The sequence below is a fragment of the Erpetoichthys calabaricus genome, chromosome 7 (genome assembly GCF_900747795.2).
Source record: "Erpetoichthys calabaricus chromosome 7, fErpCal1.3, whole genome shotgun sequence".
Lineage (NCBI taxonomy): Eukaryota > Metazoa > Chordata > Cladistia > Polypteriformes > Polypteridae > Erpetoichthys > Erpetoichthys calabaricus.
Window position 1 is genome coordinate 10,924,827 of NC_041400.2, and position 20,285 is coordinate 10,945,111.

At 39.2% G+C, this 20,285-nt stretch overlaps 1 protein-coding gene across 3 annotated transcripts in view; it reads left to right on the top strand.

Annotated features, from left to right (window-relative positions):
* Window positions 1-20,285, top strand: part of dym (dymeclin) — a 457,039-nt gene that overhangs the window by 44,514 nt on the left and 392,240 nt on the right. For all 3 annotated transcript variants that reach the window (XM_051929784.1, XM_051929783.1, XM_051929785.1), the window contains one exon: window positions 7,090-7,286. In XM_051929784.1, the coding sequence (XP_051785744.1) occupies window positions 7,147-7,286 (140 nt within the window). In that variant the 5' untranslated portion in view covers window positions 7,090-7,146. The remainder of the gene's footprint in view (window positions 1-7,089; window positions 7,287-20,285) is intronic.

The following is a 20,285-nucleotide window of genomic DNA, read 5'->3' on the forward strand; positions in this document are numbered from 1 at the left end:
GTCACCAAGAAATTTTCATGTTTTTGATAGAAATTGATACTTTTTGTTTTAATCAAGATGCCATTAAATGGATTTGAAAATGTAACCAAGACATTACTGAGGTGTATCCATATTACTAACCGAGAATAAACCGGATATGGACGCAGGGACACGGCGATGGGACCATGAGACGTACTGCGCAGGCGCGTGTCTCATAAACCTGCAAGCGAAGTCGTATCCACCGTGAACGAAGGAGTCACGGACCAACAACGAAAGAGCTCAACTAACGTGAATGAGAAATGAAGCAACAACGCGCCCATAGCTAATGACTAACGACACAGCCACACACAAAAGAGGATTCTGCGCTGCACCCCAGAGTCAACCGTGAGAGGCTACGGAGGCCCCACAGGTCCACAAAGATAGAACGGAAGTCGCAGGCGTCACCGCCATAATGTGAGTGGCACTACTGCGGAGTGAAAGCGCAGGCGTCGCCGCCATATTGTGAGTGACACTACTGTGGAGTGAAGTTAGGAATAATGTGCCGCTTGGGATTGTACAAACCGCTGAACGCTTTACACCAAATTCAAACACAATACAGCTCAACGATACAAACACAAGCCGGCCTGGATAAGATCAATGAACGCAGGCGCCTACAACGCGTGTCTGAAGCTTCGGAAGCAAAGCAGGCACGGGTTCAAAACGAACGACCTTGACTGACGGATATACAAACACGAGCCCGCCTGGATAAAATCAATGAACGCAGGTGCCTACAACGCGCGTCCTAAATGCCGCGGGCAAAGCGGGCACGGCTCCAAAATGAACGAGCTCGACTAATGTATTTCAGGATACCCAACGCCAGGGGTAGGCGAGCGAAGCCCCCTTGTAATGACTATTACTGCTTGAAATGATTGTTTTTTAATTTGTTATTCACATATAGCTGCAAAGTCCTTCTGTGTGTCTTAATGGTCAACTCCCTTAGTTTATCCTTAATTAGTCATATGTTAATGCCAATTGGTTATTAGACAAATCTTTGTAATTGCTTTGGATTCGCTGAAACTTGTTGTTCTGTTCACTTGGGTTGCAAGGTACTGGCATTCCTAAAGTTGGGTTTAAGGCCAGGTTTATACTTCACGCGATGCAACACATGCTAAAGGGGACGCTCCTGCTACTCAGGCGTTGTACTGTTTATACTTGTGCACGTACTTTATGTAAATCTGGAAGAATCCACCAGGTGTCAGTGTGAGATATCATTACAGTGAGAATAGGGGCAGCTTCGCTGTGTTGTGAATTGCCTGGAACAGCCATTAAATTCCGATGACACCTAACCGCAATATCTCTGAAAAGGATGTTTAATGATTAAATCCATCAATCCAGGGATGTGTCCATTCCAGCAAGCATTGGGCACAAGGCAGAAACAATCCCTGTACGGGGCATCACCTCATCGCAAGGTGAATACAAGTAGACACACATACACTGGCGTCATTTTAGTGTCACCAAATCTGCATATCTTTGGAAGGAAACCGGAGCCCACTGAGGAAACCCAGCAGGAAAACATGTGAACTCCAGCGACGTGACTTCCTGTGGGACAGCAGTGCTACCGCTCCGCCACCGTGTGTAATTATTAACGGTATTCATTTAAACGAAATTAATGATTTATCTGTAAAATGTAACATAGATACTTTAATGTGTTTTTTCATGAAAGTGGTATCAGGTATAAATCTAAGGATTCTGGAATATCATAAATGTGTTCTGTGTGGTGATCTATTGCTGTTTGCCGCTGCTGTCAGGTCAGGAGGAAGCCCCAGGAGCTCATAGCGATTAACAACTGGGATGACGTTTATGACAGTCTGCTTTAATGATAAAGAAAACTACGAGGTTAAAGTGGACATTTCGAGATTAAAGCTGAAATTTCCACTTTAATCACAAAATAGACCTTTTCACCATGTCCTTAATTTTTTTTTCACTGCAGCTCAAATACGCTTCTGTACATTCTGTTGCTGTTGTGAAGGTGCAAAAAAAATTGACGGCACGGAAGATGTTATGTGAGACTTTTAAAACATATCGTGTCATTACGATGGGGAATATGCGATGCTTGAATATAAAAGCACCACGAATGCATCTGTGTGTCGGCATTTTGTTTCACCACATCGAACCATTCATCAAACATCAAAGCGCGCACCTCGATCCCGTAGGATCTGCATAGCGGCTTTCTGTCACATGTAGATAGTAAACAGAGACTCTGACGTCACAATCCAACTTGATCACACTGCGCCCCTCGACTTTTTGTTGGTACTGCAACTCACGTACACATCCATTAATTTCTGAGGACATGCTCAGAGGACGCGTCAAATGAACACTGGGAACGCGCGGCAGCCATGATGCATGCGCGTACGCGTGCTGATTGCCAAAATGAAATGGCCTCCTGCAGCAAAGGCCATCCAAAAGACACCCTCAGTCACAGCCTGCAGTTAGCACCACTGAAACCTCTTATCCTGTTCACTTCTGTTTCAAGGTACTGGCATTCCTGAAGTTCAGTTCTGGGTTTCAAAAATGGGCAAAATGAAACAACTGTATTAAGAAACATGTCAGCCTAATGTTTATTTGCAGAGTGAAGGTTATTCCATGTGACAGACTGCCATGAAATTAAAGATTTCGTACAAAGGTGTCTATTAGTGTTTTGAGAGAAGAGGGCAACCTGAAACTGAAGAGGATAGAAAAAGAATGGGAAGGCCCAGATGGGCAACTACATAAGAGGATAAGAATATCTGAGTGTGTAGTTTGAGAAACAGTGTCATTACAACAAGAACATTTATTTCTAGAGCATATTTTCATACAAACAATCTAGCTCAAAGTGCTTTACATGATGAAGAAAGAGCAAAAAGACAAAATAAATAATTAAAATTAGGGAGCACTAATTAACATATAATAAAAGTAAAGTCCGATGGCCAGGGAAGACAGAAAAAGCCAAAAAAAAAAACTCCAGACGGCTGGAGAAAAAAAATAAAATCTGCAGGGGTTCCAGGCCACGAGACCACCCAGCCCCCTCTAGGCATTCTACCTGACATAAATGACCTCAATCAGTTGTATTCGGGGTTCTCATGGAAGAATTTGATTTTGATGGTCACGTGGACTTCTGGCCTTTAATCCATCAATATAAGGACATCACAGTTCTTTGATTAGGTGGTGGCGCAGATCGCCACCACAGAAAACCAGAAAAAGAACAGAAGAGAAAGTAGGGGTTAGTACGGATTATGATATAGCGAGCGGAGCGCGTGCCAGAGGCCGCAAATTCTGGAGATTCGCTCCTCACCAGCGCAGGTGAAGTGGGCTGGGGCGCGGAGGTGGCATCGCCTGATCAGAGCCAAAAACAAGTACTAGCCAGGAAGCTCCATGATGCAAAAAGGTGAGGAGCTAATCTATGTTGAGCTAGAAAAACTTTGGGAGATCGAGCCAAACAGGCCTTTAACTTCCCCAACCGCCCACTGCGTTTGTGATGCTTCCTCCAGCGAGGTGGACCTGGATTTTATAAGGATTTTATAAGTGAGTTTTCTGATTTCTTGGCAGAATTTATGCCAAAATATGACCAAGTTTTAATTGTTGGGGATCTTAATATTTATGTTTGTTGTACTGAGAAGCCTTTGGTGAAGGACTTTTTAGATTTAATGAACTCTTTTAGTCTAATTCAGTCTGTAAGTGGTCCCACTCAGGAATGTGGGCATACACTGGATCTTGTCTTTTCTCGCGGTGTATCTGTTCTTAATCTGGAAATTGGTGATGCAGTGTTTTCAGACCATATGCCCGTTTTATTTGATTTTGTTCCTCTCTGTCAATTTGCTAAACCATACGCACCTGTTCGGCGCTGCCGTGCTCTTAAATCTTCCACTGCTACTCAGTTTTCTGCTGTTTTTAATTATGAAGTGACCTCACAGCCCTCGGTGTCTTCCAATACTGAGGAGCTAACACTTCAATTTAATTTTGCTTGCCAAACTGCTCTGGTCTCTGTGGCACCATTAAAAAGCAAGCAACTAAAGCCCTGCTCAGAGCCATGGTTAAATGCCAATACCCGTGCCTATAGATGGGAGTACAGGAGAGCTGACAACTCTCACAGCCCCCGTGTACTTTTTAACACATTGAGTTCTGTTCTTAATGTTCATGAACCTGTCTATCTGGAAGCTTCTAGGGAAACTTGCGATACATTTCTTTATTTTTTTTTTTGAAGAATGTTGTAAACACTAGGGCCCTCATTTCTTCACCTTCTCATGATCCATCCATTTTAATACCCTGTTTGGCTGTATTTGACCACTACGAGCCTGTCACTCTCCCCTTTTGAAAGCAGCTGGTTTCCAGTATGAACCCATCTGGCTCCCCCCTTGATGTGGTCCCTCCTCGACTTCTTAAGGAGGTCTTTTCTACATTGAGTCCTTCTATTCTTACAACTATTAATAGTAGTTTAACCTCTAGTGTGGTGTACAGTGGAACCTCGGTTTGCGAGTAACTTGGTTTACGAGTTTTTTGCAAGACGAGCAAAAATTTTTAATAAATTTTGACTTGATAAACGAGCGAGGTCTTGCAGTACGAGCAGTATGTATACTTTTTGTCTGCTGAGTGTCATGTGATCACAACTGAGCTGATGGTTCTTCTCTCTCTCGCTGCGGGATTGTGGGCAATCGTCTCCTATTCTCCGTCTGAGTCGGCGTGCCTCACTCATAGTAAACATCCGTACGAGCGTATACTGTTTACTACAGCATTAGCATTGTGACTGTGTGTGCGAGCGCGCGCTCGTGTGTGTGTGTGTGCTCGCTCGCGCGTGTGTGCTGTAATGTGCAAGTCCCCGTCTTGCACACTAAAACACAAAGCTGAGTCTCAGTACTTCAACACCAGCTTTATTCTGCTTGAAACAGACACAGCAGTCAGGCAGGGCCCTGTGCATTGATAATGTTCCTTGTTCCTTGTATCACCCATCGACGGCAGACGCTTATAACATGTCCGCGATCTTTTTGGATTCACTTTTACGGCGAACTGCTACAGCGCTGGGAGACTGCGATTGCTTCGGGACGCTCTTCCGCGTGTCGTCCCGTTGGGTGCAATCCCACAAAAGTTTAGAAACTCACTCACACCAGCCATGATTCTTTTCAAAGTTAAAGTGCAGGTTAATTTGTTTTATGTATTTTTACTTTATATTTTGTATTAATCATTTTTATATGAATAGTTTTGGGTTGTGGAACGAATAATCTAAGTTTCCAATATTTCTTATGGAGAAATTCACTTTGATATACGAGTGCTTTGGACTACGAGCACGTTTCTGGAACGAATTATGCTCGCAAACCGAGGTTCCACTGTATTTGTTTTTTAAATCCTTTAATGGTTGTGCCCCATTTTATATGTCGGAAGTGCTGCACCCTTATGTACCGTCTCGCTGTCTCAGGTCAGCAGACCAGTTGCTTTTTACGTGTTCCCAAGGCACTTTGCAAACTCCAAGGTGATCAGGCTTTTTCAGTTGCAGCCCCAAAACTCTGGAACAATTTGCCGTTGCACGTTAGGCAGGCTCCGTCACTTGCTGTCTTTATATTTTTATTTAAAAACACACTTTTACTTTCTGGCTTTTAACCCAGTATGATATGTTGGCTATCTGTATACTTATTATTATGAATCTCTTCAGCTCTTATGTGTTTGTGTTTCTGTTTCATTTACCCTTTGGTTATTGTGTGTCTGTTATGTTGGGTTTTTATTGTACAGCACTTTGGTCAGCCTTGATGTTGTTTTTAAAGTGCTTTATAAATAAATAAATAATGTGATCTTTACTTTCTTTTTTTTTGATACTTTCGAATTTTACTACTTTCATATACTTTAACTTGCTCGGCATGTGTATCGCGCCAACGTTTTTGAACCTCTTTATGAAGTCTTTTATTTCTGACCCTGATTGGATCTACAAGGTTTTCAATTCCACTTGGTCTGGGCTGCCAAAATCATTCCAACAACTGAGAGGTTAGATGTCCGTGATCTCGTTTTAAAGTCTAGTCTCGCGGGACGTCAAAGTGTCTTTCCGAGAAGGTCACGTCTCGACCCAAGATTTTTTTTTTTTATAATAGCTATTTATTCATTCACATTGTCCTCATTGAGTAGATATAGTGATAAAAATGTAGTGACCTTTTCACACATTCAAGTTTACATTTCAGGAACTGTGTTGAGAAGTTAAGCAAAATGACACCTTTTATTGACTAACTAAAAAGATTACAATATGCAGGCTTTCGAGGCGCCTCAGGCCCCTTCTTAAGGCAGGATTATGCCCCGAAAGCTTGCATATTATAATCTTTTTAGTTAGCCAATGAAGAGTGTAATTTTTCTTGGCTTCTCATCACATCCATAATGGATAACACGGCACAACACCCTGGTGCTAAGAACTGTGTTGATGAACTTCCGGTGGCTCCGTAAAATACTGAGTAAAGGCTAATGAGCCATCTAATTATATTACTTAAGACTGGCTTTCTATGACTGCCTACAAATTCCTGCATACGCCCCTTCAGCTAGAGAAGCAGGTGCACTTTGAAAATGTTCAACCAACACACAGCCCTGATCTGCCCCAACAAAAATAGCGAAGTAAAAGCAAATGATGCTAACAGCATTGACTGAGTGAACAATATTTAAAAGGCGAGCATGTAAAATTGCACAATTACTCCTAAATTCAATTCACTGCCATTCTATACACTTAATCACCAAAGTGCAAATGCTACATACAACAGATAGTTTAACTCCAGTTTAATTTAAATTATTACATTATTATTCTTTTTTGGTAGAACCACATACGCTGCCCACATTGAGCTGCCCTTTGTATCTAAACACTTGAAGATACCCGCAGTACTTTGCGTTTAATGACATTTGCAAGCTGATTTTCATTTTTGTGTTCGGACTCTACCTAATTTGAGTCAAATTACTCCTTACTATTCTTTGGAGTTGACTCCTTTCATATTTTTGCTTTTGATTAAATTCCTTTGGATGTTTTTGTTATTATGTGTTACATTTTTACGGTTTGTTGAAATCTTATAAATTTAGAGATATTTCTTGAAAACTTTTTTTTTTTTGTACTAATTTTTTTTCCTTTTTTCCCTACAGATTCCATATTTAAGACATGAGGCTGTGAACACTTTTTCCTCCTTATCTATTTACAACATGGGCGCTAATACCAGCAGCGTAACAGAACTTGCAGAAAATGAGAACTTGAGGAAGTTAACTGGTACCGAATCTATTTCTGAGAATGACCCCTTCTGGAACCAGCTGATCTCCTTTTCATTTACCAGCCCCACCAACAGGTGAGAGCCTTCATAAAATAAGAGAAATTTAAAAGTGTGTTAGGCAAAGTGATAGTAATCCATTTTCTTTATTTTAGCAGCAAACAGTGAATAATAACAGATACAGAATTATGTAGGCAAGTGTTTTGAATTACCTTCACATACCTCCAGAACATTATGCTTCTGTTAACAGTAGAGGTGACAAGATTTATTAATTTTATTTCATCACCTTCCATTGATACCAAATACATAATGTATGTAACGACAAAGCACATCTTACACATATAGTTGGAAACACGAAGGACACCACATAATCCTTAAAAATTTATTTAAAGTACAGGGGTGGGCAAAAGTAGGTTTACAGTTCAGTAAGTATGTGCAACACAGTTGAAGAAGTTTTAAGGTGAAAGGGGCGATTCATCAGGGGTCTCTTCTGATCTGGAGAGTTGTTGACAAGAGACATTTTTGAAAGGCTACCCTAGAAGGTCTTCTGTGGTTTTGATTGTGGCAAAAAAAATGAAGAGCTGATAAAGAAGAAAACCCCAAAATAGACACCTGGCGTGATGGTGAAAGACTTTGAAGGTGGTACAGAAAAAAGAAAGTTAATTGTCGACAAAGAGTAGGTGGTACGGCGAAACTGTTGCGAGAGACTTCTTTCGGTTGAGTTGGATGATATGACCTCAAATGAATATTGGGATAATTGTAACACATTTAAATCAATAATGATAAATTAATGTTATTTTGTTTCCAAACCTAGTTCACAAATGACACTTTTTTTTACCATGTTGTCATGATATCCAGATATCTATTAAAGGTGCACACACCTCATCTCAGTATCTTACAAATAATTTAATGACATGGTTTGTGGAAATAAAAGACAATAATATGTGTTTAACTTTTATAGATTACTAGTGGGCTTTGCCCCCTGCTCACTTTCCTCGCCAACCCTTCCACCCGCCACGTGCTATGCTCCGTTGTGAATAGGGGAGCTGAACGCACCCCAAGGAGATGCGTTCACTCCTCTGAAACCCCTCTTGCAAGGTGATACAATTTGAATCAAATAAGTTGTTTTTTTACCTCCTCTTTGCTCGATGAGCTGCTGGCTTGCCACTGCTCCTGTGTGGTGTGATCTGCATTTTGTGCGGCGTTTCAAATGTTTGAAAGTCACTGCCTTGTCTCTCTTCTCCCCCAGACGTCCTCAAACACTATTCGATCTCTTTTCGCTGTTCCGTTATTTCGCCGATTAATATTTTCCGTTTGTTTGGGGTAATGCAATCTTTATTCTACGGCTATGTGTCATTGTGAAGAGGGGGGCTGAATGCACCCCAAGGAGACGTGGTCACTCCTCCGAAACCCCTCTTAAATGGTGATACAATAGGAAACAAATAACAGTTGTTTTTTTTTTTTACCTCTTCTTTGCTCGATGAGCTGCTGGCTTGCTGCTGCTCCTGTGTGGCGTGATCTGCATTTCATGCGGCGCTTCAAACATTTTAAAGTCACTGCCTTGTCTCTCTTCTCCCCCAGACATCCTCCTCCATCCTTCGCTGTTCTGTTATTTCATCGAGTAATATTTTCCATTTGTTTGCGCTAATGTAATCTTTACTCTCATTTTCTTGAGACTTTCGAATTTTCCTACTTCCATTATCTCTAACCTGCTCTGCATGTGCATCATGGGACTTGTTTCCAAAGGTTGTAAGTATGACGTGACTTGTCCATCTCACGGATAGTAAATTGAAATTGTCTCTCAAAGATCTCTCTTCAAAAGATCACTTCTTGTCGTAGTCTCGTCCCAAGTTTTCTTTTATAATAGAGAGATTTTAACATACTATACACTGGACACATTGAAAATGGTGAATGTTTATGAAATACAAACTAAATCTGCATCTGTCACCTCTTACAAATTTTCATAAACTTTACACTAGAAATAATGTTTTGTGAATAAAGACAATAGACGTACATAACGTTTTCTGTAAAACAATTTAACAGTTGCCTGATTTACTATTAAAAAAACAGAAAATTCTTGTTTACATCCCTTGTTTTATTTGAAAATGAACTATTTAATAGTGTTAGTTATGCTGTTCAATTTGAGTGAACCTTTTACACATTGAGCTAGTAACAAAACCATAAACACAAATGAAAGGGTTAGGTTGGGGGTGCCACTGGGACAAGCTCTGTGTAATATGAAGGAACAAAAACAAGTTGACAAAATGTAGCAAATGAATGATTCAGGCCATTATAAGGAGACGCTGGATTCGCCTGGATTTCCAGCACTGAACTTCTTCATATCCCGTCTGAGGTAGGGAGGGCAGGATCTCCTGTCCAAAAGCAAAGGACATTCTGTTAGTAGCTGGGATGCTGCTCTGTCCTGAAGGCTAAAGAGGAGACAGAGGTATTACAGACTGTACCCTCTTATGCTCGGGTTTGGTGTTGCTCTTATTTATGGGACCTTATTCGTGTGTGTTTGAGAAGTGTTATAAGTGAATGCTCCTGTTAAAAACTGCTGCATTGAGCAATCATTTCACTCACGTTTGTGCTTATCAGTTAGTCTTGCTTTACTCTTCATTTTCCACGTTGTGTTTGTGTGTTCAAGTGAGGAAAGAAGCTGCTTGTGTTATGTTTATTCACATTAACGGTTTTACGTCCATTTGCATTTAACTTTAGTTTATTCAGTATCCTGTTTACTGAAGCCAGAATATGACCAATTGATTGACTTTTCATCCTTTTTAGATAGCAGCTCATCTTTGTATCCCACTCATCCCTGCCTAACTGGGGTTTAGCATAAGTGCTCACCTTGCTGCCTCATGCCCGCCAGGCTGCTTTTGTATTGAATGAAGAGTAAAGGCTGGATGAAGCAGAAGTACATGACTGTATATTACAGTTAGGGCAGGGTGCTATAGTTTTTTCTTTTCCTCTTCTTACCAGAGACAGCTTCTGAAAGGGCATATTTGGAGATAGCTTTTACTGAACACAATATGAGCAAAATAATTTCCTTGAGAGTTTCTTATTGTCAGTATCGGTAAAGTTTCAGTATATTGCCCAGCCCTATTATTCAGCACAGAGACTGTTAGATGTGATTTCAAATAAGATTTACTGCTATGAGGTAGAAATGCCCACAGAAGCAAGTCCTACCCTTTTTTTAGTTAAAAATATGTGTTGGGTGGCTGAATGCTAATGTGTTAAGAGTGGTTTTGGGAAAACAGGAAGGTTCTGCTATATCTGTGCATATTGCTTCACTTTTGCCCCTCCAGGTTGTATGCATCTTCATTCTTTTTTTTGCAGGATATAAACACTCGTTTACTTCCACAACTTGTAGTTGAGAGTCACAAAGTAACTCTGTTATGAAGAACACTTGACAATTGATATGTTTTAGTACAAAGTTATTTTTCTTCAGTTTATCAGTATAGCTCACTTATACTGTATCAGCTGAGTCCAAATCAGTTTTATGCTTCTACTGCATAGTTTTTCTCCTAAAATTTCAAACAAATTAAACAATTCCATTGAAATATGTGCAACATAAAGCAGCTGGGGAACACATACTGTAAGTCTGTATAGGCAGACTGAACACATTAAGCAAAAATCTTGAACATTGATCACACAGGCTTGATATGGAGGTCTATAGAAAACATCAATGTACAAGTTTCAAGAACAAAATAATAAAGTATGACCCAACATAATTCAGATATATGATAAATCATTAAAATATGCTGGCAACAACTAACAAAATATTGGTAAAGTATAAGCATCTGTATGATAGATAAAGAAGAGTTGGTTGAGAAATAAACGAAGGCTTTAGGCCATCTCAGAGTCTTGGGAGGAAAAATGGGTATTTGAGTGAAGAAGACCTAGTAATGGAGGTTTAGAGAGTTCAAGCCATTACACTAAACAAGTACTTAATGAGTTGAAATCGAGGCTTTGGAGGGGTATAACGTTTGATGTCAGGCCTTCAGTATTTGGTAGGCTGAAGCTAGATAATTATGTCCATTAGTATAGAAGTGTGAAATTTACAACTGATATGACATGGTGCAACTTTTTTCATGGGATAGAACAAATGAGATATAATAATAGAGGCTTGTATAAAAATAAGGTTTAATTTTTTATGTGCTCATATTCAGAGTCAACAATTGGGTGCTTATCTTCTTTATCTGTCCTTTAGCCACCAACTGAATACTTTGTTCTCAGAGAACACAACATAATATTTTGTACTCCTTCAGAAGTTGTAGGTGTCTGTACAGTATTAATATTTTGTAAATGCAGAAACACAGAATACTTTAATTTCTGCCTAGAATGTCCACAATGTTTCTGGAACTAGTGTAAAAATATTAACCAGATAAAATACAGTGTACATTTTTTTAATGAAAAATGTTTTTAGTTAGTGTTTTTATTTGATATTTTTGGTATTTGGTACACTCTCTGATTTCTAACATTTTGTGTACTGCGTTTCTCCCTTTCTGTTCTGATGCTGATCAAGGGATATGATAACTGCTCATCTTAAGGAACACTTGTACATACTTGGTTAAAACTGTATTAACTAAAGCAGTCAAGCATGCATGTACAGTAAGGCCTTTGGAGTAACCTTTGTGCCAAAGGACATTATCTTTGAATTCTTTAGTTATAGTGCCAGCTGTAACTTAGAATGTTCTGTGCAGTATAGTTTCAGGGGTGGAGAACTACTAAAGCAAACACATCTGTTTGCTTTTACTAATTGCATTATGAGGTGTGCGACAGAATGAGGTGGACAAAGACTATTACGTCATTTGGCTTCCTTTCTAAATATGGAAGCACTCTAAATGAGTTTGAGGCCGAACTTAACAATTATCATAACAGAATCATGGAGTTGGTTCTATGACGTGACATAATTAATTGTTGCATTTTCCAGGTGACATTACTAAAAGTTCATCACTGAAACAAATATGGAGGTTTAAACTCAAGGACAATGATTTGGCTTAGCGTTGTTGATAGAACTTTCTTTTTTTATATAGAAACATGTCTAAATTTTATAACAGAAGCATATATGACTAGAAGGTGTTAATTAAAATTATTTTTGCCATCATCTGAAATTTGTAGCAGTTTCATTTCTTACCTCTAAGGGCTAGAAAATGGAACCATTTTATGACATAGAGTTCTTTTTTTTTTAGAGGTATTCTTATTGTTCCTTGTCTGCTGTACATTTCCCTTTCCCGTTTTGTTCTCAGATTTTATTTATATAAAAAGTTCCTTATGACTCTTGGCAGCTTTACTGTTTGGTTTAGTATGTGTCAGTGTTTCACAATACTTTGTATTGTCGGCCATCCTGAAGATGCAAACTCTTTTGGGATTTTTACACTACTGAAATAGAAGTGTACAACAAAAACATAATGCTAATAAAAGATGTAATACACTTTTTGGGAAGGGTTGTCTTAGGAATAATCTTTAATTGAGAATTTAGTTTACTTTAGATCCCAGATCGTTGTAGACATGAAACACACATGAAATGCTGTATTGCAAATAACAATATATTGTTTACTCTATACAAATCCAGGCACCTCACACAAAGATAAACAGACTTGAGCTGGGAGCACTTCCACATGTAGTCAATGTGTGAAACCATGAACAAATGAGAATGATTCAGGATTAGATAAACTTCTTTATATGCAATTTTTTGATTTTGGCCCAGTCTAGGTTTCCGTCAAGAGGAGTTTTTTTTTGTTTAACACGGTGACATGCAAAAATATTTTAAAATCAGTTTTAGAATTTCAGGATAGATGTTTAACACTAGAATCCCTGAAGCCTACGCAAAAAGTCATAATCCCGGGCCACCTTAAATTCCTTTGCACCTCTTCATCAGCGTCTTTGTTTTGCAAAGGTGTCAACCAGCACAAGCAGCAAGCAGCCAGCTATCTCATTCCCCCACACCGACGCAGCTGAAGTTCTCCCAGCTGAAGTCTGTTTTTCTGGGTGTGAGCTGCCTGACGTTATATAGGGTAAATAATAGAGTAATAATAACAGAAGCTCACTACTCAAAACAGAAAATTTGGAGAAGATCCAGGATCGAACCCGCAACCTCTTGATTCAGAAGCAGCCGTTCTTACCCTTACACCAGCCATGCAGTTGATATTTGAGCTTCGGTTTTTACATATTGGCAGCAACATGTACATTGCATAATTTCTATTTCTTTGGTTATATTTTTGAATAAAGGCGCTTGTTTTGTTATAACTTTTGTGAAAGTGTATTTGATATTTGGACTTCTGTCTTCAAACATTATACATTTCACGTCTGCATTTAGTCATTATTATTTCATGAAAAAAATTCTGTTTTAGTTATATGTTCATTTTCTTGCCTCACATTTCCTGTCCTCCCACATTTTCCCAGATCGCTGTAGACATGGAACTCACTTGAAATGCATGTATTCCAAATAATGATATATTATTTACCCTATAGAACTCCAGGCACCTCACACACAGAGAAACAGACTTGAGCTGGAAGAACTTCAGCTGCGTCGGTAGGGAGGATGGGATAGCAGGCTGCTTGTGCTGGTTGACACCTTTACAAAGCAATGACACTGATGAGGAGGTGTGAAGGAATTTAAGGTGGCCCAGTATTACAACTTTTTTCGCAGGCTTCAGGGATTCTAGTGTTAAGTATAGTTTTTACAGTACATACGATCACTACCTGTAAGCACAGTTGGAGCACAAGTCAGTTAAGTGATTCAATGGTGGGATTTGACCCATCAACCTTATAATTGACCGTCCAATACCTTAATCATTAATCCTCTTGTTCTTTAATGATGAAGTGCTAGGAAGGCAAAAAGAAACCAGTCAGAAGTCCTTAATTAGCATGTGGCATTTTTTTGGTAAATTGTCAATTTTACCTTAAAAAAGCTGAAAGAACAAGTTAATTTTCCTCTGCCACTCCTGCTTGTTGCTAAGATAGAAACAGTGAGAGGGATACCAGTAAATACTCTTCTGCAGGAAACAAAAAATGTGTCTAAATATTTTGAGAATGTGAGTCAGAGCTTTGATTTAAAATTCCTTTGTTACTGATGGTCAATTTGAATATTCTCCTAATCCCAAAAGTGTGCAGATTTAGCTGTGAACAGACTTAAAATTGATAATCTGTTGCTACTCTTCACTAAAGGCAGACATGTACTATGTGATTTTTCTCATGTGGTCTTGATACATAATCTCCCATTAGGCTGTTCAAAAGGCTTCCCACCTTTCATGATCCAGTAAAATAAATACTATAAGTGTATCCTTCATTCCGATCTGTTGTGTGATGACATTAGGAGTTTAGGCGACTTCTCATACTTAACAACTCGTGTAATAGTAGCAGATCAGTGTGTATTTTATTTATTTCTCTCTATTATATAAAAAAAACTTGGGACGAGACCTGTTCAGGGAAACAAGACGTGACCTTCTCAGAAATACAAAAGATACTTTTATGTCCTGCGAGACTAGACTTTGTGCCAAGAGATTTAACCATGCCCGGGGCCGGAAAAAGACAGAGTAGATGACAAAGAAGAATGTCGTAAAGAATTCAAAAACGTTTTTGCGATACACATGCAGAGCAGGTTAGAGATAATAGAAGTAGGAAAATTCGAAAGTCTCACAAAATTGATAGTAAAGATCACATTAGCGCAAACAAATGGAAAATGTTACTTGCTGAAATAATGGAACAGCGAAAAGAGATTGAATAGTGTTTGAGGATGTCTATGGCAGAAGAGAGACAAGGTAGTGAGACAAAAGGACAGCTGCTGTACAGGCTTTTAAACGTTTGAAGCGCCGCACGAGATGCAGATCATGCGACGAAGCAGCAAACCAGCAGCTGATCGAGCAAAGAGAAGGTAAAAAAAAAAAAAAAAAAAAAAAAACTATTTGTTTCCCATTGTATCACAGTTTAAGAGGGGTTTTGGAGGATTGACCGAGTCTCCTTGGGGTGCGTTCAGCCCCCCTTTTTACAACGGCGCGTAGCGCAGGCAGTGTTGGGGGTGTGGGGCTATTGGGCGAGCGAGCGAAGCCCCCTAGTATTTAAAAAGAAAAAGGGATCTCTTTCGCTGTTTTTTGCAACCACACCTTAGGCAATGGGATGCCACGGCCAGGCTGAGCAGTGAACTAAATAGAGAGAGCACAGATATGGTCAGGTGATGGTTTTTAAAGGAAGGAATAGTGCCATTGGTTTCTTACCTGCACATAATCCCATCGTTTTTGGTTAACTGCTGGTACAAAGTTTTTTCCATGGTTGCCAATTGTTGAGTTGTCTGAGCCAAATGTTTAATTTTTACCACTAAAAGACATCTGTGGGCTGTCACTTGGTCTGTGATTGATCATTGATCATTCCAGAGAAGCCCTGTTAGTAGACATTGAAACACTTGAGCTAAAATTAAGAGTGGCTAGTACTACCATTGTGTAGCATCCACCTGGATGATGTGACAGCAGACATTTTGTGCTAGTGCACTAACCACACATTAAGGGGTGCAAAAGATAATTAGCCAGATTGGGACAGGGGATCATGAGGGGCAAAAATGACCTGGCCGTAATGGGCAGTTTAGCCAGGACATCGGGAAATACCCTACTCTTTATGAAAAATGTCTAGGGATCTTTTATGACCACAGAGAGTCGGGAGCTCTGTTTTACATCTCATCCTAAGGAGGGCACCATTATTGCAGCATAGTGTCTTCTTCACTGCACTGGGGCATTGGGATCCACACACATACCAGATAAGCACCCTCAGATGGCTGATGGTCTTACCCACACCTCTTCCAGCAGCAACCCAAGCTTTTCCTAGATGGTTTCCCATCCAAATACTGGATGGCCCAAACTGTTCTGAAATGCATTTGTATGGCTGCTGTCACATAAGAACAAGAAACTATTAGTCAAAAAATATCAGATGTAGTAATCAGAAGTATCACAGAAAGAAGATGAAATCTTTCATTGCAGAATTAGTAATGGTGATGTGCACAGCTTAACTTTTTTTCCTGTCATTAGCCTAAGTTTTGGATATACATATTTTTAGTACACTTTATTAATCCTTGAGGGGAATAACAAAGCTAATATATATATATATATATATATATATATATATATAATATATATATAATATATATAATATATATATATATATATATATATATATATATATATATATATATATATATATATATATATATATATATATATATATATATATATATATGTATAATTTTTTTTTTTACAATAATTTTTTATTTCTTAGCTGTACTCCTTGATTATAAAAAAATTTCTGATCACTTTCGTCTGCTGGATTGGGCTGAATGAAACTTTTGTTAATGAACTCTTCTGGCTTAGAAAGACTTGAGAAAACTAAATCAAAATGGCACAAGTTTCTCACAGTGCACTGTTCCCTTTAAGGTAGAAACCACTAAATCCCAACAGTAGGAATTAAGTCCTGCATTTGGTGTGCATTTTTTTTCTGGTAACTGATCACTCTTATTCAAATGTTTCATATTATAAATATGTGTTTGTGAAAAGATACAGTATTTGAACATGGGTTTAAAATGCATTCTAGGGGCTAGTGTACGTTCCTGTGTGAAGTATGTGACACTGTCAAAGATGCACATTCACATAATATCCTTTTTCTTAGTTAGTTTATGTATTAAGCTATCATACATTTTCTAGATTGTATACCTTTAGTCGAGAAAGAAAAATACATTGAGCACTGTTTGGTTTTCAGAATCAAAGAGATTCTTTTTATTTAACTCAACAAAAAAGTGTTTTTCAGGTTGGATTTGTAATTCAGAAGTTGAGTTTTAACTACTCACAATAGTGATGAACACAGAGTTGGCAAATATCAAGTGCATACTTTTTGTACAGTTGCTTGCACTGTGACATATAGATGAATAAGGCCAGAAACTCTGTAAAATGCATCTTTTCACAGAGCATCATGGGAAAGCTTAGGCTTTCTGCTTCTCGTTGTCTTGATCCTTGATGTATAACAAGCCTCGACCAGATGGGTTTTTTTTAGACTTCTTAATTTATCTAGCCTTTGGGAATTAACTGCATTAATAAATGTGTTGTGCTCTATTTTAAAATCTTTTGCTAATTTGGTACTTTACTGCTATCTACTCAATCTTGTTTTACCCATGTTGTTTTTTTGGGGGTTTAGGATGTATTTAATATGTGCTGTAGCTAAGTAAATATTAATGCTCATCATTATAACTGAGTACATTCATTTGTGAAACACCTAAAGACTGAATACCAAACTTTATCTGAAACACTTGCAGTGACGTTGTGTAAAGCTAGCTGCAGGCAACAAAGATAGATAGACTGTGTGTGTTTAATGTGTTTAACCTGTCACAAGGAATTTCCATTGAGTTTCTGTGTACAGTTCTCTTACTCCAGTTAGTATGATAAGAGAAAAGCTGTTTGACTGTATCAGTTTGTGCTGTTAGATGGTAATTTGCACTTGTTTGAAATACAAATAGGCTTCCTGTCAGCAAAAGTTTACAGGTTAAGGAGACACACAATGGCCTGCTCCTTCATTTGAAAAGCTGGGCTGAATAAAGCTTCATTTATTTGAGAAGGAAGGCTTTTTCACACTGTATTGAAAGTTTTCTGAAAAATTAGGCTGTGCCACCAAACAAGCTGTTTTGAATAAAGGTCATTCCATGCCAAATCAACCGATTTTCTGGAAATCACACACACACATCGGTCTCAAAAAATTGAGAAAAAATGCTAGGCGTACACTTGTTCTTTTGATGTATAATCAATACTTTTTCCAAGATACAGCCAATTTTGTGAGGGGAGTCAAATTTGATATGGCTTTATTTTTTCATCAGTTTCACAAGACCATATCTCAATAGCTAAACCACTCAAGTTTTACATACTGGTACACTTATAGGTAGAGTACATAACAAAATCAAAATGCATGGTCTAGGTGACACCTCTTTGTAAGAGCAGGCCTTCAAAAGTGGGAAAAAAAAATGTTTGCACCTTTGGCTTTGCCATGTTTGGGCTTTCAAAAAGAAATTTTTTCCATGTTTAGATACCTACACAGGACTCTTCTAAAGGTTTATCAACAAACAAGAAACTGCATCAGGGTTTGACCAGCAGACCTCTCAAATGTGAAAAAAATCATTTTGGGTCTAATTTTGCACCGTGGGAATGTCCAAACATATTTAAAATTGTTTTTCTTGTATCCTTCAATCGTCCCTTCTTTCTCAAAAAACAAGTCTTACTTTTTTATGTGACTCTTTCATTTACCAATCTAAACATGGGTTATATTCACCATTTGTCAGTAATGGTATTCATCAAGTTCTTCATCACTAACTTGAGTATAGAATTAATGGAAAAAATAAATCACCAAAGACACATTAAGCACAACACATGAACAGCAGCTGCTTGATTTATCATTAAATACAACACTAGATATAATGAAATGTTAACATCCTGGTACTGCAGCAGCAGGAATGAGGCCCATTTCATTTCTGTTTCAATCCAAGTGCACAATGTAGGGCATCTTTGTCTTTAAGATCAAGGTGGTATTGCCTCCCACTGACCGTTGGAGGTGCACCAAGCAGTGCAATGACACATTGTAATGGTACCCAACAAATATCGTCTCTAGGTGGCCAATGGAAAGAGTGTGCAGGATAGTTTGGATTCATGACACATATCAGGATATCTGATTCCACTTCACTGTTGTCATGAATCACACCAATCCAGCATTTTTCATCATTCATGCACCCAACATAGTCTCTAATAGGACACTGGTTTAATGTGAGGGGCGAATCTGATCCATCAAGAGTGTAATTGTGAGAGGCCCAAATCTCAACTGGTGCTTCAGTGGTGAATATTTGGACAGTTAATTTACTGTCTTCACCAGACTCCCTGCCAACTTTGAGTTTGCCATCTTCTGTAGGGATGTAACAGTGGCATTCTTGAGTAACACCTCTCTGGACCAATACCAGTTCGCTTACAGGGCAAACGGGTCAACTTAGGATGGTGTCTCACTTGCCCTTCACACTGCCCTATCACACCTGGAGCAGAGGGACAGCTATGTGCAGATGCTGTTCATTGAGTACAGTTCTGCCTTCAACACCATTCTCCCCAACAAACTGGCTATCAAACTAAACGACTTGGGTCTCCGCTCACACCTGTGAAATTGGATTTTAGATTTTCTTACTAAAAGACCACAAACTGTGCGCATGGGTAAGCACTTCTCTTCATCAGTAACACTGAACACTGGGGTACCGCAGTACTGTGTCCTGAGCCGTCTCCTTTACTTCCCCTTCACAAACAATTGCAAACCTACCCATGATACTAACATAATTAAGTGATAGGCTTGATCTCCAATAATAACAATATTGGAGACACAATACACAAAACACAATAATATTGTATATTATTATATAATATATATTTATTATATACAGGTAGTCCCCAGGTTACGGACATTCGACATACGAACGGGGCCGCAGCTGTGATGCATGCGCCTCAGTAACTGCCACTCCGTCATCTTCGCCTGCGGACACTGCAAGCAGTGGCTGGATGGAGGCTGGACGGGGGCGATTTCGCTGCTCGCGCAGTGTAGTGTCCCTCCAGTGGCTCCCGGCGGCAAGCTATTTCACCGCCCGCCCACCACACACGGCTACCCCATTCGTTCTAGGTGTGTGGCTGCATAATGTAGTGGAAGTGACTGTGAGATGGGCTGGTGATGAACCGCCCCTCGCTGCCCCCATTCATTCTCAATAGCAACCCTGCTTGTACGTTTACGCACATAGCAGGAAGTTGTCTCTTGTCAGTACAGGGTGGTCCAGATCTAATTATGCAGATCCAGATCATCTGGATGACTTTAATTTATGCAGGGACGATTCCAGTTCGGCGTGAAGACGATTCTTCATGTCGTCAGTTCACACACTTCTCGATGGTCGGGGATTTTTCGGGTGATTTTCTATGTAATAAACTAAGTTACAGCCTAATGAAAATTGCATAATTACCACCCTATACATCAGACGTGTTGACGACTGGTGCCTAATCTGCTGTGATAGCGTGTACAGTGCTGTGCAGAAGA